The following is a 19,524-nucleotide window of genomic DNA, read 5'->3' as shown; positions in this document are numbered from 1 at the left end:
CCGGGAGAGCTCTGAAGCACTCCTCACGGTTGTTCACTCTGCAGCACACCACTCAGTGACCCTACTTCTTCTGTGTCTCAGACTATTCTGAGGTGAAAACTGTGTGTTCTCTCACTTCCCTCATGCTGCCCCCACCTTCCTGATGACTCACTGATGGCTGGGAAAAACCCGTTGTTATGGTGACCACCATTAGTCCAGTTCCAGCGGTAAAGCACCTGAGCTGTGTGTGTTGTGTAAGTGAAAACCAATGGTTATCCTCTTCCTTATCCGGGATGAGTACTGAACCTTAAGTGAGATGCAATACCCTGTGGCAACTAAGCCTCAGGGGGGCCACAAATGCACTGAGCAGAGTGGCGCCGAGAAGGCATGCAACATGCTGGCATGATACCTAGTCTATAGTCCATTTCAGAAGCTATTGGTGCTGTCATCTAACTCAGTAGAAAGTATGTGAAAGGTTGTATATGGTAAGATGCCCTAAGTCAAGCTAGATCATATAGAACAATGACTGATCTTCTTAACAGTCTGTTAGACCAGGTAGGTGAGAAGTGGGTACAAGTAATTAATGGAAAATCTAGAATTTCACTCATTCTTCACGAGAATGCTTAGCAGTATGCTAAATTTGCAGTTTTCAGAGTCTACTTTCCAGCATATAAGAGGCTAAAATAGGGATTTGTAGGAAATAATTTCATCCTTTGATTTCGCCATAAGAAAAAAAAGTAATGAAAACGACAGTGTGAATGTCATTGTTTTTCTCATTTAATTTTCCTTATCTTCAACTTTTGTATGTTTTTCTTTCAGTTCCTTAGATAAAAGTGTGATAGCCTTTAAAGGGATCACCTCAAGAAAACAATCCCTGTCCATATCCATATGCCTCTATAAAACATATTGCCAGCATAGAAGTGGTCTCTTGCTCTGGACCCTTTCAATGAGCCATAAAGAAGAGATGATGTATAATAGTGAATTCCACTTTGACATACCCAGATGGCTGGCATTTAACCCCTTAAGGACGAAGCCAGTTTTGTCCTTAATGCCCAGGCCATTTTTTGCAATTCTGACCAGTGTCACTTTATGAGGTCATAACTCTGGAACGCTTCAACGGATCCCGGTGATTCTGACATTGTTTTTTCGTGACATATTGTACTTCATGATAGTTATAAATTTAGAACGATATTTTTTGCTTTTATTTGTGAAAAAATCGGAAATTTGATGAAAATTTTGAAAATTTTGCAATTTTCAAACTTTTAATTTTTATGCCCTTAACCCAGAGAGTTATGTCACACAAAACAGTTAATAAATAACATTTCCCACATGTCTACTTTACATTAGCGCAATTTCTGAAACAAAATGTTTTGGGGTTAGGAAGTTAGAAGGGGTCAAAGTTCATCTGCAATTTCCCATTTTTTCAACAAAATTCACAAAACCATTTTTTTAGGGACCACATCACATTTGAAGTGACTTTGAGAGGCCTAAGTGACAGAAAATACCTAAAAGTGACACCATTCTCAAAACAGCACCCCTCAAAGTACTCAAAACCACATCCAAGAAGTTTATTAACCCTTCAGGTGCTTCACAGGAACTAAAGCAAAGTGGAATGAAAAAAAGCAAAAAATAAAATTTTACCTAAAATGTTGCTCTACCCCAAATTTATTCACTTTTAGAAGAAATAACACAACAAAATGAACCCCAAAACTTGTTCCCCACTTTCTTATGAGCGCGCCAATACCCCACATGTGGTCAGAAACCTTTGTTTGGACAAATGGGAGGGCTTGGAACAGAAGGAGCAATATTTGAATTTTGGAATGCAAATTTGGCTGAAATAGATTGCGGGCACCATGTTGCATTTACATGTCCGCTAAGGTACCTAAACAGCAGAAACCCCTCACAAGTGACACCATTTTGGAAACTAGACCCCTTAAGGCTTCTATCTAGGGGTATAGTGAGCATTTTGGATCCACAAGTACTTCACAGATTTTGATAACGTTACGTTGTCACATTGAAAATTTTCATTTTTTTCTCAAAAATGTTGCTTTAGCATCAATTTTTTCACTTTTTCAAGAGGTAATTCCAAAAATTTGACCCCAACGTTTGTTACCCACTTTTTTATGAGCGCGGTGATACCTCACTTGTGGTCTGAAACCTTTGTTTGGAGAAATGGGAGGGCTTGGAACGGAAGGAGCAATATTTGAATTTTGGAAAGGAAATTTGGCTGAAAAAGATTGCAGGCACCATGTCGCATTTGGAGGACCCCTAAGGTACGTAAACAGCAAAAAAACACCACAAGTGACCCCATATTGGAAACTAGGCCCCTCAAGGAATTTATCTTGATGTTTGGTGAGTACCCTGAACCTCCAGGTGCTTTACAGAAGTTTATAACGTTGAGCCATGAAAATAAAAAAATAAAATTTTACCACAAAATTGTTACTTCAACCAGGTAGCTTTTTTTTTCACAAGGGTAACAGGAAATAAATCACCATGAAATTTATTGCGCAATTTCTCCTGAGTTTGTTGATATCTTGTATGTGGTGGAAATCAACTGTTTGGGCACACTACAGGGCTCAGAAGAGAAGGAGTGCAGTTTGACTGCAAAATTGGCTGGAATCAATAGCGGACGCCATGTTGCATTAGGAGAGCCCCTGAGGTGCCTAAGCAGTGGAGGTCCCCCACAAGTGACCCCATTCTGGAAATAAGACCCCTCAAGGCTTTAATCTAGGTGTATATTGAGCATTTTGAATCCACGAATACTTCACAGAATTTGATAAGCTTAGGTTGCCATATTGAAATTTTCATTTTTTTCACAAAAATGTTGATTTAGCGACACATTTTTCACTTTTTCAAGAGGCAACAACAAAACGTGTACCCCACAGGTTGTTATCTAATTTCTTGTGAGCGCAGGGATACCCCACATGTGGCCAAAAACATTTGTTTGGATAAATGGGAGGGCTTGGAATGGAAGGAGCACCATTTGAATTTTGGAAAAGTTGAAGTAAATTGCGCGCACCATGTCACATTAGCAGGGCCCCTTGGGTACCTATACATCAGAAACCCCCCACAAGTGACCTCATTTTGGAAACTGGACCCCTCAAGGATTTTATTCAGGAGTATAGTAAGCATTTTGAATCCACAGGTACTTCACAAAAATGTTGCTGTAGCAACAAATTTCTCACTGTTAAGGGGGCTTTACACGCTGCGACATCGCTAATGCGGAGTCGTTAGGGTCACGGAATTGGTGACGCACATCCGGCCGCATTAGCGATGTTGCTGCGTGTGACACCGATGAGCGATTTTGCATCGTTGCAAAAACGTGCAAAATCGCTCATCGGTGACATGGGGGTCCATTCTCGATTATCGTTACTGCAGCAGTAACGATGTAGTTCGTCGCTCCTGCGGCAGCACACATCGCTATGTGTGACGCCGCAGGAACGAGGAACCTCTCCTTACCTGCCTCCCGGCCGCTATGAGGAAGGAAGAAGGTGGGCGGGATGTTCCGGCCACTCATCTCCGCCCCTCCGCTTCTATTGGGCGGCCGCTCAGTGACGTCACTGTGATGCCACACGGACCGCCCCCTTAGAAAGGAGGCGGTTCGCCGGTCACAGCGACGTCGCCGGGCAGGTAAGTATGTGTGATGCGTCTGCGCGATGTTGTGCGGCACGGGCAGCGATTTGCCCGTGTCGCACAACAGATGGGGGCGGGTACCCACACTAGCGATATCGGGACCGATATCGCAGCGTGTAAAGTAGCCTTTAGGCTATGTGGCCATGATCCAGCGACACGGCGTCTAGTACACAGTGTCAGCCTTCCTGCAGAGATGTGAGAGTTGTGCACGGGAGAACGCAGCTGCCCATGCCCACGATTTGGGTTCAGGCTGCTGTGGACTTTAGTTTTATTCTACCTGCAAAGAACACTCATCTCCGCAGCATAAATTGACATGCTGAGGCTCGGGAAGCTGCGCCACAGGTCGGTTTATGCTGCGGAGAAAAGAAACACAGTGGGCACGGGATTTCTAAAAATCCTGCCACTGTGCTTCTACTGCACAACGCAGCGTTATGGACGCAGGGAAAACACTCTGCGCCCAAAACGCTGCAAACCCTGATTGTGGGCACACAGCGTAAAATGCTACAATGGATGAATGGATAGATGTCAAACATATATAACGTCCCACCCCCCTGCATATTCTAAGCTGGCGCCCTTTAGTGCCTTTCATGTGACACTAAAGGATGCCTAGCCTTGTATTTAGCCCAAAAAAAAAAAAAAAAAATTAAAATAAATGACGTGGGGTCCCCCCTATTTTTGATAGCCAGCTAGGGTAAAGCAGACAGCTGTAGCCTGCAAACCACAGCTGACAGCTTCATCTTGTCTGGTGATCAATTTGGAGGGCTCCCCAAGCTGTTTTTTTTTTTTTAATTATTTATAAATAAATAATTAAAAAAAACAAACAAACGTGGGGTCCCCCCAAATTAGATCACCAGCCAAGGTGAAGCTGACAGCTGGGGTCTGGTATTTTCAGGATGGGAAGAGCCATGGTTATTGGACTCTTCCCAGCCTAAAAATAGCAGGCCGCAGCCGCCCCAGAAGTGGCGCATCCATTAGATGCGCCAATTCTGGCGCTTCGCCCCAGCTCATCCCGCGCCCTGGTGCGTTGGCTAACGGGGTAATGAATGGGGTTGATACCAGGTGTGTAATGTCACCTGGCATCAAGCCCAGCAATTAGTTATGTCACGGCGTCTATCAGACACCCGACATAACTAATTGACAGTAATAAGAAAAAAAATTGACAACAAAAAAAAATTTATTTGAAAAAACACTCCCCAAAAACATTCCCTGATTGACCAATTTATTGAAAAGAAAAAAAAAAATCCACTATAATCCATTTGGATGTCCCACGTCGCCTCTGGACCTTCTAGAATATGGGGGACACGTTCAGGGAACGTATCCCCCATTTTCTAGGAGGGCAGACCCTCCATTTGAGGAGAGTGGGTGCAAAAAGCTGCACCCACCCTCCCCGGGTCACAGCTGCACAGTGCTGAGCAGCAGCCAGCGTCCTGAACACAGGAAGCTGTCATCTGCTCGGCACATGTGACCGGCGTCTGCAGAGAAGGAGCCGGAGGAGGGGGCCGCGGGGGATCAGCGCTCCGGTATGTATGACACCGGGGGACACCAGGGGGGGGGTAGGGGGGGACCCGGCAGGGCCCGGGGAGCAGGTTTCTGTCGTATGTGTTATGGCACATACGACAGAAACCATAGGAACACTGTAAATGCGGCCGGCGCGCTGCTGTGCTCTCCGATGCGCGCGGCCATCTTGGATTTTCGGGAGGGGGTTGGGGGTCGGGGGGGGCACTTTGGGGATACCGAGGGACCGGAGGGAACCGGGAAAAAGATTTATCTCCCATCTGGCATGTTTGATCATGCCAGATGGGAGATAAATGATTTTTTACCGGCGCGGTCATTTACTATAACTTGATGATCGGTGTACGGTGTATACCGGTCATCAGGTGAGCGGGGACCGGAAAAACCGTCCTGAATCAGGATCTCCAGGGTCTCAGCTACCCCCGGCAGCTGAGACCCCGGAAATTTTCTGACTCTGGGGGGCGCTAGACCCTTTTTTCCGACCGCCGTTTTAAAACGGCAGAAAGGAATAAGTACCCTTTTTTAGTGCCGTTTTAAAACGTAACGCGGTCGTAATGGGGTTAAAGGGAACCTATCATGTTATACAGGCAGCATTGTATAAAGAAGCTGATCAGAATTATATATAAGTGCATCTCAATAAATCAGAATATTATAAAAAAGTTAATTTATTTCAGAAATTCAATACAAAAAGGGAATGCATATATTCTATAGAGTCATTACACAGTGTGATCTATTTGAAGTGTTTATTTCTGTTAATGTTGATGATTATGGCTTACAGTCAATGAAAACCCAGCAGTCATTATCCGAAAATTAGAATAATGACCACAAAACACCTGCAAAGACTTCCTAAGCGTTTAAAATGGCCCCTTAGTCTGGTTCAGTAGGCTTCACAATCCTGGGAAAGACTGCTGACTTGACAGGTGTCCAGAAGACAGTCATTGACACACTCCACAAGGAGGGTAAGCCACAAAACGTCATTGCTAAAGAAGCTGGCTGTTCACATTTTGCTGTATCCAAGCATATTATTGGAAAGTTGAGTGGAAAGAAAATGTGTGGTAGAAAAAAGTGCACAGACAACCGGGATAAACACAGCCTTGATAGGATTGTTAAGAAAAAGCCTTTAAAAAATTTGGGGGAGATTGACAAGGAGTGAACTAGTGCTTCAAGAGCCACCACACACAGATGTATCCAGAACATGGGCTACAACTGACGCATTCCTTGTGTCAAGCCACTCATGACCAAAAAGCGGGCTTTACACTCTGCGATCTCGCTAGCGAGATCGCAAGCGATTGTATCCGCCCCCGTTGATTGTGCAACACGGGAAAATCGCTGCCCGTCGTGCACAACCTCGCTTACCCCCGTCACACGGACTTACCTGTCCTGCGACGCCGCTCTGGCCGGCGATCCGCCTCCTTTCTAAGGGGGCGGTTCGTGCGGCGTCACAGCGACGTCACAAGGAAGCAGTCCAATAGAAGCGGAGGGAGCGGAGATAAGCGGGACGTAAACATCCCGCCCACCTCCTTCCTTCCGCATTGGCGGTGGAGGCAGGTATAGAGACGTTCCTCGCTCCTGCGGTGTCGCACATAGCGATGTGTGCTGCCGCAGGAACAAGGAACAACATCGCTAATTAGAAGAGAACGATTTTTTGCTTTAGGACGACCTCTCCGCGGCAAACGATTTTGGCCGCTTTTGCAATCGTTTTAGGTCGCACATAAGTGTCACACACTGCGATATCATTAATGATGCTGGATGTGCGTCACAAACAACGTGACCCCGACGATAAATCATTAACGATCTCGTAGTGTGTAAAGCCCGCTATAGACAATGCCATAAGCGTCTTACCTGGGCTAAGGAGAAAAAGAACTGGACTGTTGCTCAGTGGTCCAAGGTGTTATTTTCAGATGAAAGTAAATTTGCATTTCATTTGGAAATCGCGGTCCCAGAGTCTGAAGGAAGAGTGGAGGCCACAATCCAAGCTGCTGAGGTCTAGTGTGAAGTCTCCACAATCAGTGATGGTTTGGGGAGCCATGTCATCTGCTGGTGTAGCTCCACTGTGTTTTATCAAGACCAAAGTCAATGCATCCGCAAGAAATTTTAAAGCACTTCATGCTTCCCTCTGCCGACAAGCTTTTTGGAGATGGAAATTTTTATTTTCCAGCCGGACTTGGCACCTGTTTACACTGCCAAAAGTACCAATACCTGGTTTACTAACCACAGCATCACTGTGCTTGATTGGCCAGCAAACTCGCCTGACCTAAACCCCATAGAGAATCTATGAGAGACACCAGAGCCAACAATGCAGACGAGCTGAAGGCTGCTATCAAAGCAACCTGGGCTTCCATAACACCTCAGCAGTGCCACAAGCTGATCGCCTCCATGCCACGCCGCATTGATGAAGTAATTCTTGCAAAAGGAGCCCCGAGTATTGAGGCATTTACTGTACAGACTTTTCAGTAGGCGCCAACATTTCTGAGCTTAAAATCATGTTTTCAGTTGATCTTATATAATATTCTAATTTTCTGAGATAATGACTTTTGGGTTTTCATTGGCTGTAAGCCATAATCATCAACATTAACAGAAATAAACACTGGAAATAGATCACTCTGTGTGTAATGACTCTATATAATATATAGGAATAGATCCCTCTGTGTGTAATAACTCTATATAATATATAGGAATAGATCCCTCTGTGTGTAATGACTCTATATAATATATAAAAATAGATCCCTCTGTGTGTAATGACTCTATATAATATATAGGAATAGATCCCTCTGTGTGTAATGACTCTATATAATCTATAGGAATAGATCCCTCTGTGTGTAATGACTCTATATAATCTATAGGAATAGATCACTTTGTGTGTAATGACTCTATATAATATATAGGAATAGTTCCCTCTGTGTGTAATGACGCTATATAATTTATAGAAATAGATCCCTCTGTGTGTAATGACTCAATACAATATATAGGAATAGATCCCTCTGTGTGTAATGACTTTATATAATACATAGAAATAGATACCTCTGTGTGTAATGACTATATAATATATAGAAATAGATCCCTCTGTGTGTAATTACTTTATATAATATATAGGAATAGATCCTTCTGTGTGTAATGACTCTATATAATATATAGGAATAGATCCCTCTGTGTGTAATGACTCTATATAACATATAGGAATAGATCCTTCTGTGTGTAATGACTCTATATAATATATAGGAATAGATCCCTCTGTGTGTAACGATTCTCTATAATATATAGGAATAGATCCCTCTGTGTGTAATGACTCTATATAATATATGTGTTTCCCTTTTTGTATTGAATTACTGAAATAAATTAACTATTTGATGATATTCTAATTTATTGAGATGCACTTGTAGGTTTGCTGGAAAAGATTCAGCATAATTTGTATTTTATTAATTGAAAGCCCCCTGTGTTTGTACGTAGTAGTCCAGTGGGCGGTGCTACATGACAGTTATCATATAGGGCAGACTGTCAATCACTGAGTAGGACGGCCCATTCTTGTATAAAAAACAGGAATATCAATGAATAAAATGCAAGTTTCACGTAAATGAGTCCCTCAAAAATATCTATCAATGTGATGAGCTCCTCCGGCTGTATGACATCTTGTCGGAAGATCAGATGCCATTGTCATCATGACAGGTTCCCTTTAGGTTTCCCTATATTTCCCCTGTTCTCAGCAGCCGCTACAGGGCATAAAGAAAGATGTAGCTTTCCCTGAAGACAACAGAAAATCACTGGCAGATAAGAAATCCAGAACCTCGAAAGGACGTCACCAACAGCACTGATTCCAGACTAAATATCTTTATATTACGGCTTTACCCGGCTGTAATATTGTCCAGGACGTAGGATTGTGGAACGCGCCATAATCCAATGTAGAAGAAACACCGCTCATTATTTTGATGCTGTGTTCCTGCATTTTATGAACATCTTTCAATATTCTTTTCGATTTTTCCTTTAACTGTTTGTGCCTTGATGTCTGTTACTTGTGCTTAGTAAAAAAAAATTGCACCTTGCTATATATTCTGCACACTATACATGGCTATAACCTCCTGTAAGCCTGTGCCAGTATTTGTAGAATAGAACCAATAATGAGGGAAGAACAGAATATGACTTTCCTTTCTTGTTCAAACTGCGGATTCCTATTTGTTTCCCAGCAATGCAGACATGCTGATTCTGAGAGCGTGGCAATGAACGGGTTAAGTGTCAGCTACCGGAGAACCAAGAGGAGCCATCAATACGACTCGTCTTACACAGACACCGAGTCTGACAAATAGGCCGATTAAAAGGCCACGGAGAGCCATCTCTCTCTGCCAATTATCACCATGTATCATCCCTGGCCCAATGAGGTAGGCAGAAATATGGCCTTTTAAATGGCACTATTAAAGTGCTCGCTGATAATGAAGCACATGGCAGGGCCCTAATCACTGATCACAGGAGAGAAGGACCCAGGGAAGTGCACACGTCAGATGGTAACCAGCCGAGAGCATGGGAATAGGCTGTGCTGCAAGAAACCAGCATCAGCACACGGTTTACAGTGTGCCCAACATCTGACATGGTGACTATGAGCCAATCTGAGTCCGTAGTCACAGCTATTCCCAGGATAATTACATTCCCATCCATTTTACGTAACAGGGAGATGAATCCTCATTAGGCTGCCTGTTTTTCTCCCTAATATCTAAAGACATGCACACTTAGTTTACCTGAGCATGCATGTGTTCTTAAAGGGAATCTGTCACCAGATTTCGCGACTGTAAGCTGCAGCCACCACCAGTGAGCCCTTATATACAGCATTCCAGAATACCGTATATAAGAGCCCAGGCCGCTGTGTAGAATGTAAAAATCACTTTTATAATACTTACCTAAAAGGGGGCGGTCCGGTCCAATAGGTGGTGCTGCTCTTCAGTCCATCACCTTCTCTCTCCGATCCGGCGCCTCCTCTCTGCGGCAATCTCCATCCTCCTTCTTCTGAGGCCCGTGTGTATGACGTGTCCTACGTCATCCACACTAGCCGGAATTGAAATCCTGTGCAGGCGCACTGTGATCTGCCCTGCTAAGGGCAGATCAAAGTATTGTAGTGCAAATGCGTGGGCGGTCTTTAACCTTTCCTCATTCCTACACATTACAGTACTTTGATGTGCACACAGCAGAACAGATCACAGTGCACCTGCACAGAACCACACTGTCCACTTGGATGATGTAGAAGCATCATCCATACTGGGCTGGGTAGATGGAGGATGGAAATCAGCAAAGAAGAGGCACCGGACTAGAGAGAGGAGGTGCCGGACCGGAGATCAACGACGCTCATTAGACCAGACTGCCCCATAAGCAAATATTATAAAAGTGTTCATTACGTTCTACAGCATGGCCTGGGCTCTTATATACAGTATTCTAGAATCCTGTATATAAGATATCAGTGGTGGTGGCTGCAGGTTATAGTCCCCAAATCTGATGACAGGTTCTCTTTAAAAGGAAGAGCAGAGTACGCGGCTGAGGTATGCCTCCGGTAGTGGTCTCTCTCATAGGCCTCGCTCATACAAGGGTATAAATCGGACGAGTGCAATCTGATAAAAAAGGACTGCTCTGAGGCCAATGTCATCAGTGAGGAGGGGCAGATCTGCAGTTTGTTCTCAGCTGTGCTCGGCATGAGAAAAATAATCACAACATGCTGAGATCTGACTCTGAAATTGGTGCAGTGCGAGAAAAAAAATTGGATACCATTTGGACCATTAGACTGTCATCTTATTTTTGCTGATACAGTCCATAATATATAATATTAATAGATTAATAGCTGCTGAGTAAAGAAACGGATTGTATACAGACAGCATACGGGTGACAAGTGAGAAAAATGGTCCCACTTTTCTGGATGAGGATGGGACCGATAGTTTATACTTTTGAGTGACCCCAGCCTTTAGGAAAACAAAAGGACAGGACTTTGTCATTCAACCTGCCCAATGCTACCCTGACATCATCTGTGGGGGAGTCAGGAAGCCCCCCATACATACTAATAGTCAGTCTCCCCACCCAAGTCCAGTTCAGTTGTTAGTGTAGGTAATTTTGCCTAGTCTTCTGGAAAGTCCTAAAACAAGGGAGTTCCTCCAGACAACTGGCTTAGCCCCTGAAGAAGAGTGGCGCTGTTTCTGAGAAATGTTGACTTTTCCTAATATCATAAAGCCCTTCAAGTTATCATGGAGTGGCCATGATTTTCACCAGAGACTGCAGACTGTATATAGCTCTTAGTTAACTATGGTGTAAATTAAAGAGGAGCTCTTACCAGGTTTAAAGCTAAGTTTTATCATGCCTTGGAGAGATCAATACAGCAATTTCTCCCAAGTGCTTTGCTTGCTGCTGGGCAATTTCTCCAATACAGTGCACATTTAGAAGTCTATCTACTGAGGAAAAACAATATAGCAGAGCTAGAAGGTTTCATTTTACCAGCAGGATGGTGTAAGGTCGGGAACATAGGACAGACCAAGGACTAGGAATTCAGATTTACTCTGTGGATACGTGAATACAGTGATTTCAAATGCAAGACTGTAAGGTTACGTTCACACTTCCATTCTCCAAAATAGCAGTTGCAATCAAGTAAAGAGAAGGAGTAAAAACAAGAAGGTAGATGGTGAACATTGGAATGTGAATATGCATTACTGCCAAGAAAACATGAAAAAAATTCTTTGAAAAATATGAGTTACTTAGCAAATAAAGGTGGCCAAATTTACTTGTGCCTAGATACCACGTCAAGGTGTAGCTCTCATCTGGGTCCTACTCTAATTGCTATGCCTCTCTTGTCCAAACTGAACTATTATATGGGCTAGAATAGAATAGAGTAGGACCCAGATGAGAGCTACACCTTGACGTGGTATTTGGGCACAAATAAATTTGGCCACCTTTATTTGCTAAGTAACTCATATTTTTCAAAGAATTTTTTTTTCATGTTTTCTTGGCAGTAATGCATATTCACATTCCAATATACACCATCTACATTCTTGTTTTTTCTCCTTCCCTTTACTTGAGTGCAACTGCTATTTTGGATATTGTATGTCATGTTCAGTATGCACCAGTTCAGACTATGAGATTAAGAAGTGTTGGCAATTTTTCTAGTCACACTTCTGTTCTGACATCCTGCCGTTTGTTCCATTTGAGGAACAGACCAATAGAATTATGGTAATGTCCGAAAGGGATCCATTACGTAACGGATACAAACGGAATCAGTGGGGCCTCATTAATTATTTTGAGCCAATCTGGGTGTATCATTTTTAGAACAGAAGGAAATAATATCATGCAGACCTTTTGGGGTCTAAAAATTGAATCATGATGGAATCCAGACATGGTCCCTGGGCTTGGTCTGCATCAGTTATGAAATGGATCCATTTTGGACATTCTGAAAGCGGAACAAATACATGGAAGGTCTGAATGAAGTGTGAATGTGGCCTCATGATTTAAGGATACACAATACTGTTTAAGAAATGGACTGGAAATTAATTGAAAATATTGCATGTTTTTAGTAAGTTAGTTTGTTTTTCTTCAATGACTGGACTTGGTCACAACCAAATGTAGTCGGCAGCACAGCGTATCACTTGGTGCCAGAAACTGGATGGCATTAATCCATTATGAGCTGTCATTGGGCTCAGTTTTCAGCCCCAAGCCTCCAAAACACGTAGCAAAAAAGCCAGTAATTCCAGCACACAGACATTATATATACCAGTACATATTAATATACTTGGTTTACACATCTTATTTTGTAGACCTATAATCATTTTTCGTATGTCTGTTAAAAATGTGGTTTCAGGTGTGATGTATGCCCGACCACCCATGATACAACTGAGGGCCACAAATGCGCCAAACATGTAACTGGATGGTTCTCTTGTTGTCCTCCATGTTTGATATGTAATACCCCTTATTTTAAAACTAGTTATATACATACGGTAAACATCATTGATTTTATTCCATCCCTTCCTACTATATTGGCTTTCCTGTTGGCCGTGTTGTCCTTGTTTTCGAGGTGCGTTGATTGCCCTTTTCATACACAGCACTCAACTGGATCCACTGGAGTCTTGTGGTTACCTCTTTATGGACAAGGAGTGATGCGAACCTTAGATTATGAGCACACAACGTCTTTTTCAGGAAGATTCTGCTGCAAAAACACTTGAAAAGCGTTGTCTAAATGTCCAAAAGTATGAACATATGGATTTCAGTGTAAAAACGACATGGTGTTCATATGTTCTGGCATTTTAGAGTCTTATAACTGTTTCAGGATTCCAAAGATGCCAAGTGATTAAAACAAGAGATCTGACCATTCTTCAGGCATTTTCTACCCTGATTTCACTCTATACTTTAGGGTCAGCACATACGGTGAGTAATTGCGCTTGCTCTCCCCTCCGCAACTTTGGTCTAATCACACAATTGGACCACGGTTGCATGACACTCGGTTACCGGTTACCGAGTATGAGACGAGTATCATGCGAGGGCTCTCACTAATCCCCGTGTGGACTCAGCCTTATAATCAAAGTCAATAGGAAGCCTCAGAAGATGCTGGGAAGACGTTTTGATGTCATTATGAGCATTTTGGCAGTGTGTTTGCTTGTAAAGCCGCTAGTGGTTTCTTAATTGTTGAATGGCATTAAAAAATGGCCGAACACACCAGTTGCCCCAAAAATATTGAAAAAAAAAATACCAAAACCAAAAATAGAATGGCATTTACTCAATGCCTTCCACTTTCGAAACTCCCTAACTCGTTGAGCTCATGCACCTGATTAACATCGTGTGCACATACTGTATCTCTATGTTTATAAACATTTTGCGTTACTTTAGGTCTTTCTGGTACTGTAAAAGTATGTAATAGTGGTGCTTAGTTTTGCGGCCATTGGATTTGTTTCACCATCCATACAATTTCCATGGCAGTTCTCACTCCCTTGGACCACGGTACCGCACAGGTTATCACCATGCAGTCATAGAGGAGATGGAACCAACGAGGGCTGGACCCTCCCTTACCGGCCCCATCACCAATACCTCATTCTCCTCCTTAGTATGTACAGTATGTCTTTCTGTTCAAGGAAACTCAAGAATAATGTGTTTCATCACTAAAGTCTAACTAGTGGTTTTGGATTTGAATACATCTCAATTCAATAAAAGTAAGTTTGAAATGTTATGTGATCGATGTGATATTGTCCCCTTTAATCACCCGTACAGTGAGACCTTTGTAAAGTAAAAATGCATCAAGGGCATTTGGATGCTACAGACATACTGCTCAATGCAGAAAACTGGCAGGGGCTTCCGCTAGTACAGGGCTCAATGGCCCTGTGACCCGAGCACCAAGACTTTATTACTAATTATAGTGAGAATATCGATCTCTTATCGTGCCTGTCAGCATCACTTACCCTGACACTTGGGCAATGCAGAAGGTGGTAGCGGATTCTCCTAGACATCTAAGATATAGGAAATTGTTCTCCTCTCTAACATTATTTAATATCTGTGTTGTTGATCATTATGTTGGTGACACTTTTGTGTCATAATTTGCTGTGATAACGTATTACTGTACTATTGTTTATTATTCTAAATTATAAAAAAGAAAAAAAAAAAGGGTTAACATGGTTGTTATTTTTGGGGGTTCCATGATGAAAGGCGGAACTCGAAAAATCTACTCATAAATTAGCGTCCTTCTAAATGTCCTGGGATCTGTCATGGCTCGTTTATAAAAGCCTTGATACTAGTGTGAATAAAGCCTAATAGCTATACAAATACCTATAAATAAGCATTATTCATTAAACTGATAAGACTGTTTAAACTGTGTGAGACTGATGGGACTGAAAGAAACTGACTAAAAATATAATTATTGATAAATAATAATTTCTGCAGAAAATGTTAAGTATTGTACTTACAAAGCTTCTTAGGGTGAAAAATACTATTGTCCAGTTTAATCTTTCTTAGCTGAATTACACATCGTTCAGCTCTAAATGATTTATAACCATCGTCACCATTTGTCATCAGATATGCATTTAGGCCCCAATTCATCATTTCCAGGGGGGTTTAGGCCACTTTATTTTCTTGTCATGTGGTTTTCGATTATGATTTTTTTTTCCAAATGGTGCATATGGGTCATGAATTTTGCTCAAAGTCAAAAAAATCTGCACTCACTTCTCCGCGGTTTCTATCAACCCTTCAGGAACAGGATGTGATCAGGGGGCGATACTGTGGTCACTTACCACAGCTTTTTTCATTGCCGCCCTCTGAAGATGTCCTGGATCTGTGGTGATAGAAGCTGTGGGAGAGAGAGGTAAGTGCAGCGCTCGCTCTCTGTTTCTGTCCCTGCCTCACTATCTCACTGTGAAAAATGTCATGAGACATTGGCCATAGGAGTAGGGTGAGTGGCAGTAGCATCTTCTCACTGCTTCTGTAACCGCATTCAAATGAATCGTCATCAGGGAGCAGCGATAGAAGCAAAGCGAGTGACACCAGCACTGTCGCCAAGATGATAACTCGTTTAAGGGCGGCAATAAAAGCTGTGGGTCAACGCTGCTGTCACTTACCCTGCATCTATAGCTAAATTCTCATGATGTCTCTCTCAGTGAGATGCTGCGGCGTGGACAGAAACAGAGTGTGGGCGCTGCACTTACTTCTCAGTAGATAACTGAATCTGAGTACATGGAAAACATGGTAAGTCTAATACATTGAAAAAGATAATCAATTTTGTTTTTTGATTAATCCTACAATAAAGTTGTACAAATACAGGGACAAAAGTTAATTACAACTTGGATGTGAAGGTGAGGGACAGTTAGTGGCTTACCTGGAACTGGTGCAGCTCTCGCTGGAGAATTTCTTTTCCTCTATGATTCTCTTCTTTTCCTACTCTCAGACTGGAGTTATACAATGCTAACTCGGTATCTCTGAGCCATGATTTCAGCTCTTTGACTCTCTGATCCAACTGCTGCACTAGATTCCCACTTCCAGGTGAAAGCACAGGATGAGGGACGCAGCTTGACAGGGCTTCAGAAAGAGATCTCTGCAGAAAAATGTAGCAGAGGACAAGAGAGACAATGATAGGAAAGGGTTGGGAAATAGAATCAATAATAAATGAGGGCTTTCTGGGGGTCATATTTGTGCCAGGCATTAAGAGAGACCATCAATATTGATACTAAATCATATTTCTATGTAATAAATGCTAACACAAATCAGTCATTAAACAGCTGCCAAAAAATCATGGAGAACATCCACACTCCTCTCATCTCAAGTAATACAGAAAATATTGTATATACATAGCCCGTAAACTTGTCCCCATTTTTTATCTTGACACCCACAAACTTAAATTTATGTTATTGGGATTTTATGTGATGTACAAACCACGTAACACACCAGACAGGTCAGGGATAAAGTTATGGAGAAATGTTAAGCAGGGTTCGGTTATGAAAAAATAGCCCAAGCTCTAAACATCTCACAGAGCTCTGTTCAAAGCAAATCCAATCTGCTGGCCAAAGTTGAGCTAACTGCCAAATTTGAATTTTGGCAGATTCACTCAGCGCTAGTATTTAGCTTTTCCTATTATGGCTAATAGAGCAATACCACATCCTATTTAAGCTCCCAGTAATATGCTGGCAATTGCCAGTTATTATTGGCTTTACTGGTGTACTTTTGGTGCTCTATTCATGCTGTTTGGGTCCTGATCTTGACTTTGCTTGACACCCCGACTTTGCTTGGTTCTCTGAATTCCCCTCATCTTGACTTCAGCATGTCTGGCCTCCAAATACCTTACACTGGCTATTCTCCTGACTTTGCTAGGTCTCATTTTTTTCCTGATTTAGCCACTCCACTGGCTAGTTTTACATCTCCTGCCTCCAATAGTGTGGCGCCCTAGGACCTGGTCGCCACAGCAGCATTGCCCTCCCAAAGGGTTAATGCTGAGCCTGGAGGTAGTTGGGAGATCCATTGGCCAGCAGGTTTAACACCCAACACAGTTCTCCCTCCGGCCAGCAGGGGGAGCTCTGAACCTGGAATTCCAGGGAGCCTTCCTCTACCTGACCAGAGGGAGGAAGTGCAGCCAGTCTGTAGGGAGTAGTGGAAGTGAACAGACGCAGAGTGAGCTGTCCTGTGAATCTGGGGCCTAGAGCTGGAGCAGCTTGGCCCAGAGAAGCAGGAATAGCTGAGAGGCAGCAGAGAGACTCAGACATCGGAGTCTGTGGTTGCCAGGGTATAAAATCCGCCCCTGGTAGCCGAGTCCGAAGGGCAGGAGAGCTGCAAGCCCCTGGCCCAGAAACATCCAAGGTACAGCTGCAGCATCAGGGCCCGGTGTGGACTCCAGCGGAGAAGCACCAGAGAGAGGGTCTGCGCAGCCACCTACAGAAAGAAGGGACGTGCCATCGGTCCCAGCAGCAAAGAGGGCCATTGCTGGATTCAGAGAAGCAGGGTCCTATCATCACAAAGCAAAGTACAGGAGTAGGCCTCATACTCAGCTGGCCAGAAAGATCATCCCAAGTACTTCCAGGCCGACCGGATCCCCATCACCACCTGTAACGGTCTCCCAGGACTGGACTGTTCCCAGAGTAAAAGAGGAGAAGGTAAAGAGACTGTTGTTTGTGCCTGGTTCTTTCCTCGCCTGTCGGCCCTGCACCGTGTTAGCCACACAACACCATAGACTTTCACGGGCACCAACTGTATCCCGGGGCATCGCTCCACCTGTGGGGAGCAGTAACATCATAGCTGCCATAACATCACCCCGGAGTTCTCCCATAGCAGCGGCGGCTTAATAGCCGCATACCACAGGTGGCGTCACGAACATTAACTTCAACTCATCAGCCACATATTCAACTGACACCCACCAGGGCCACGGAGCCGGGCCCAGCCACCACTGACTACCACCGGATTAGTCCGGCCCGGCACCGGGTGTCCCCTAGCCCTGGGGTGGGCGAGTCAACTTTTGGCGTCACGAACAGGATTTCGTGCCCGGTTCCACCGGGTACTGTGCGCCTGAATAATTGCGCTTTAAAGACTGTATTACTGCGTGTTTCACTGTTTGAAAACTGCCGCCGCCATTATCCTCACTGAGCGCAGGAAGAAGGGGGGCGTGCCTGACAAAGAGCGCGAAGGGAGCGCGCCATCAGAGCAGAGCGCTGTTAACCCCGCGCGACCCGGAAGAAAATTTGAAAAGTGAACGGAGCCTGGTAAGGTTCACTAAGGGGGAGGAAGATGTCCGACGCAGAGGGAGGGCAGGTGGCTGCCATAGCCCGAGACGCCGCAGCGCCCGCCGAAGCGATCCCTGTCGCCGTCGCCCCATCCCCCGCTGTAGCGCCGGTAATGCCGATCACCATGCCGTACATACCGGGCGCAGAATGGCTGCCGCAGTATTCCGGGGAGTCCCATACCTTGAGCGACTTCAGAGAAAGCCTGCACAGCTTATTCCGGGTGTATCCGCTGACTGAGAGCCAGAAGGTGGGCATATTAATGGGACAGCTAGCCGGCGCAGCCCAGCGTGAAGTGAAGTCCTGGCCTGATACAGATAAAGGGACAGTAACCCAGATACTGGCCAAGCTAAAGAGTACTTTTGACACCCGCACCGCAGCAGAGATAAAGATGAGATTCTTTGGGTGCAAGCAGCGGCCCACAGACAGCATAAGGGACTATGCCTTAAACCTGCAGGAGGCCCTGAAAGCGGTTAAACAAGTGGACCCAGAGAGTGTACGTGAAGAACACAAACTCCTAACTGAGCAGTTCATAGAGGGGCTCCTGTCAGATGCCCACAGGACCCAGCTGCGTATCATGGTCCTGCAGAACCCTGCTCTGGACTTTGCAAAGTTTAAGGACCAGGCCATCCGGGTACTGAGAGAATCTACACCGAATGACCCAGTGCCCCTCCGGCCTCTTGCTATCACGTACCCCGGGGTAGTGCCTGCAACACGAGCCACTGCAGGGGCTGAGGCGCAGTCCCTGGATAAGGATCCCACTGCAGAGCTCAGACAGCAGTTCCAGGAGCTGACCAAGACTGTAGCTGCCCTTGCCAAGATCGTGCAGTCCCTACAAGTGACCCCATCGCCTGCAAAAATCGAGTTGGCCTCCAGCCCAGATGACGTCCCATGGATGCGACAGAGGAGGGTTCCGCCGACCCGAGGCAGAGACACAGACCGGTATGATTCAACGGGACAACCGATTTGCCGCCGCTGCAGCCAGGCGGGCCACATTGCACGATACTGTCCTTTAAATGGGCCGAGCCTGGGGCCAGGAGCCGACCCCCAGGTGTAAGGAAGCCCGGCTCAACCCCCAGCCGCAGCAAGTATGTGGGAGGACGACCGGTCCTTCCTATTGTGCTGGATGGGATCCCTTTGAATGCCCTCCTGGATACTGGGTCCCAGGTAACGACCATCCCCTATAAACTGTACAAAAGATATTGGGCTG

General features: G+C 44.5%; 1 protein-coding gene across 2 annotated transcripts in view; it reads right to left on the bottom strand.

Moving 5' to 3' along the window:
* AKAP6 (A-kinase anchoring protein 6) overlaps positions 1-19,524 on the bottom strand; it is a 460,428-nt gene that overhangs the window by 17,843 nt on the left and 423,061 nt on the right. For both annotated transcript variants that reach the window (XM_075329663.1, XM_075329664.1), the window contains exon 11: positions 15,929-16,144. In XM_075329663.1, the coding sequence (XP_075185778.1) occupies positions 15,929-16,144 (216 nt within the window). The remainder of the gene's footprint in view (positions 1-15,928; positions 16,145-19,524) is intronic.

This window comes from Anomaloglossus baeobatrachus, chromosome 12 (genome assembly GCF_048569485.1).
Source record: "Anomaloglossus baeobatrachus isolate aAnoBae1 chromosome 12, aAnoBae1.hap1, whole genome shotgun sequence".
NCBI classification, from domain to species: Eukaryota; Metazoa; Chordata; class Amphibia; order Anura; family Aromobatidae; genus Anomaloglossus; species Anomaloglossus baeobatrachus.
This window is presented reverse-complemented; position numbering and strand designations above follow the sequence as displayed.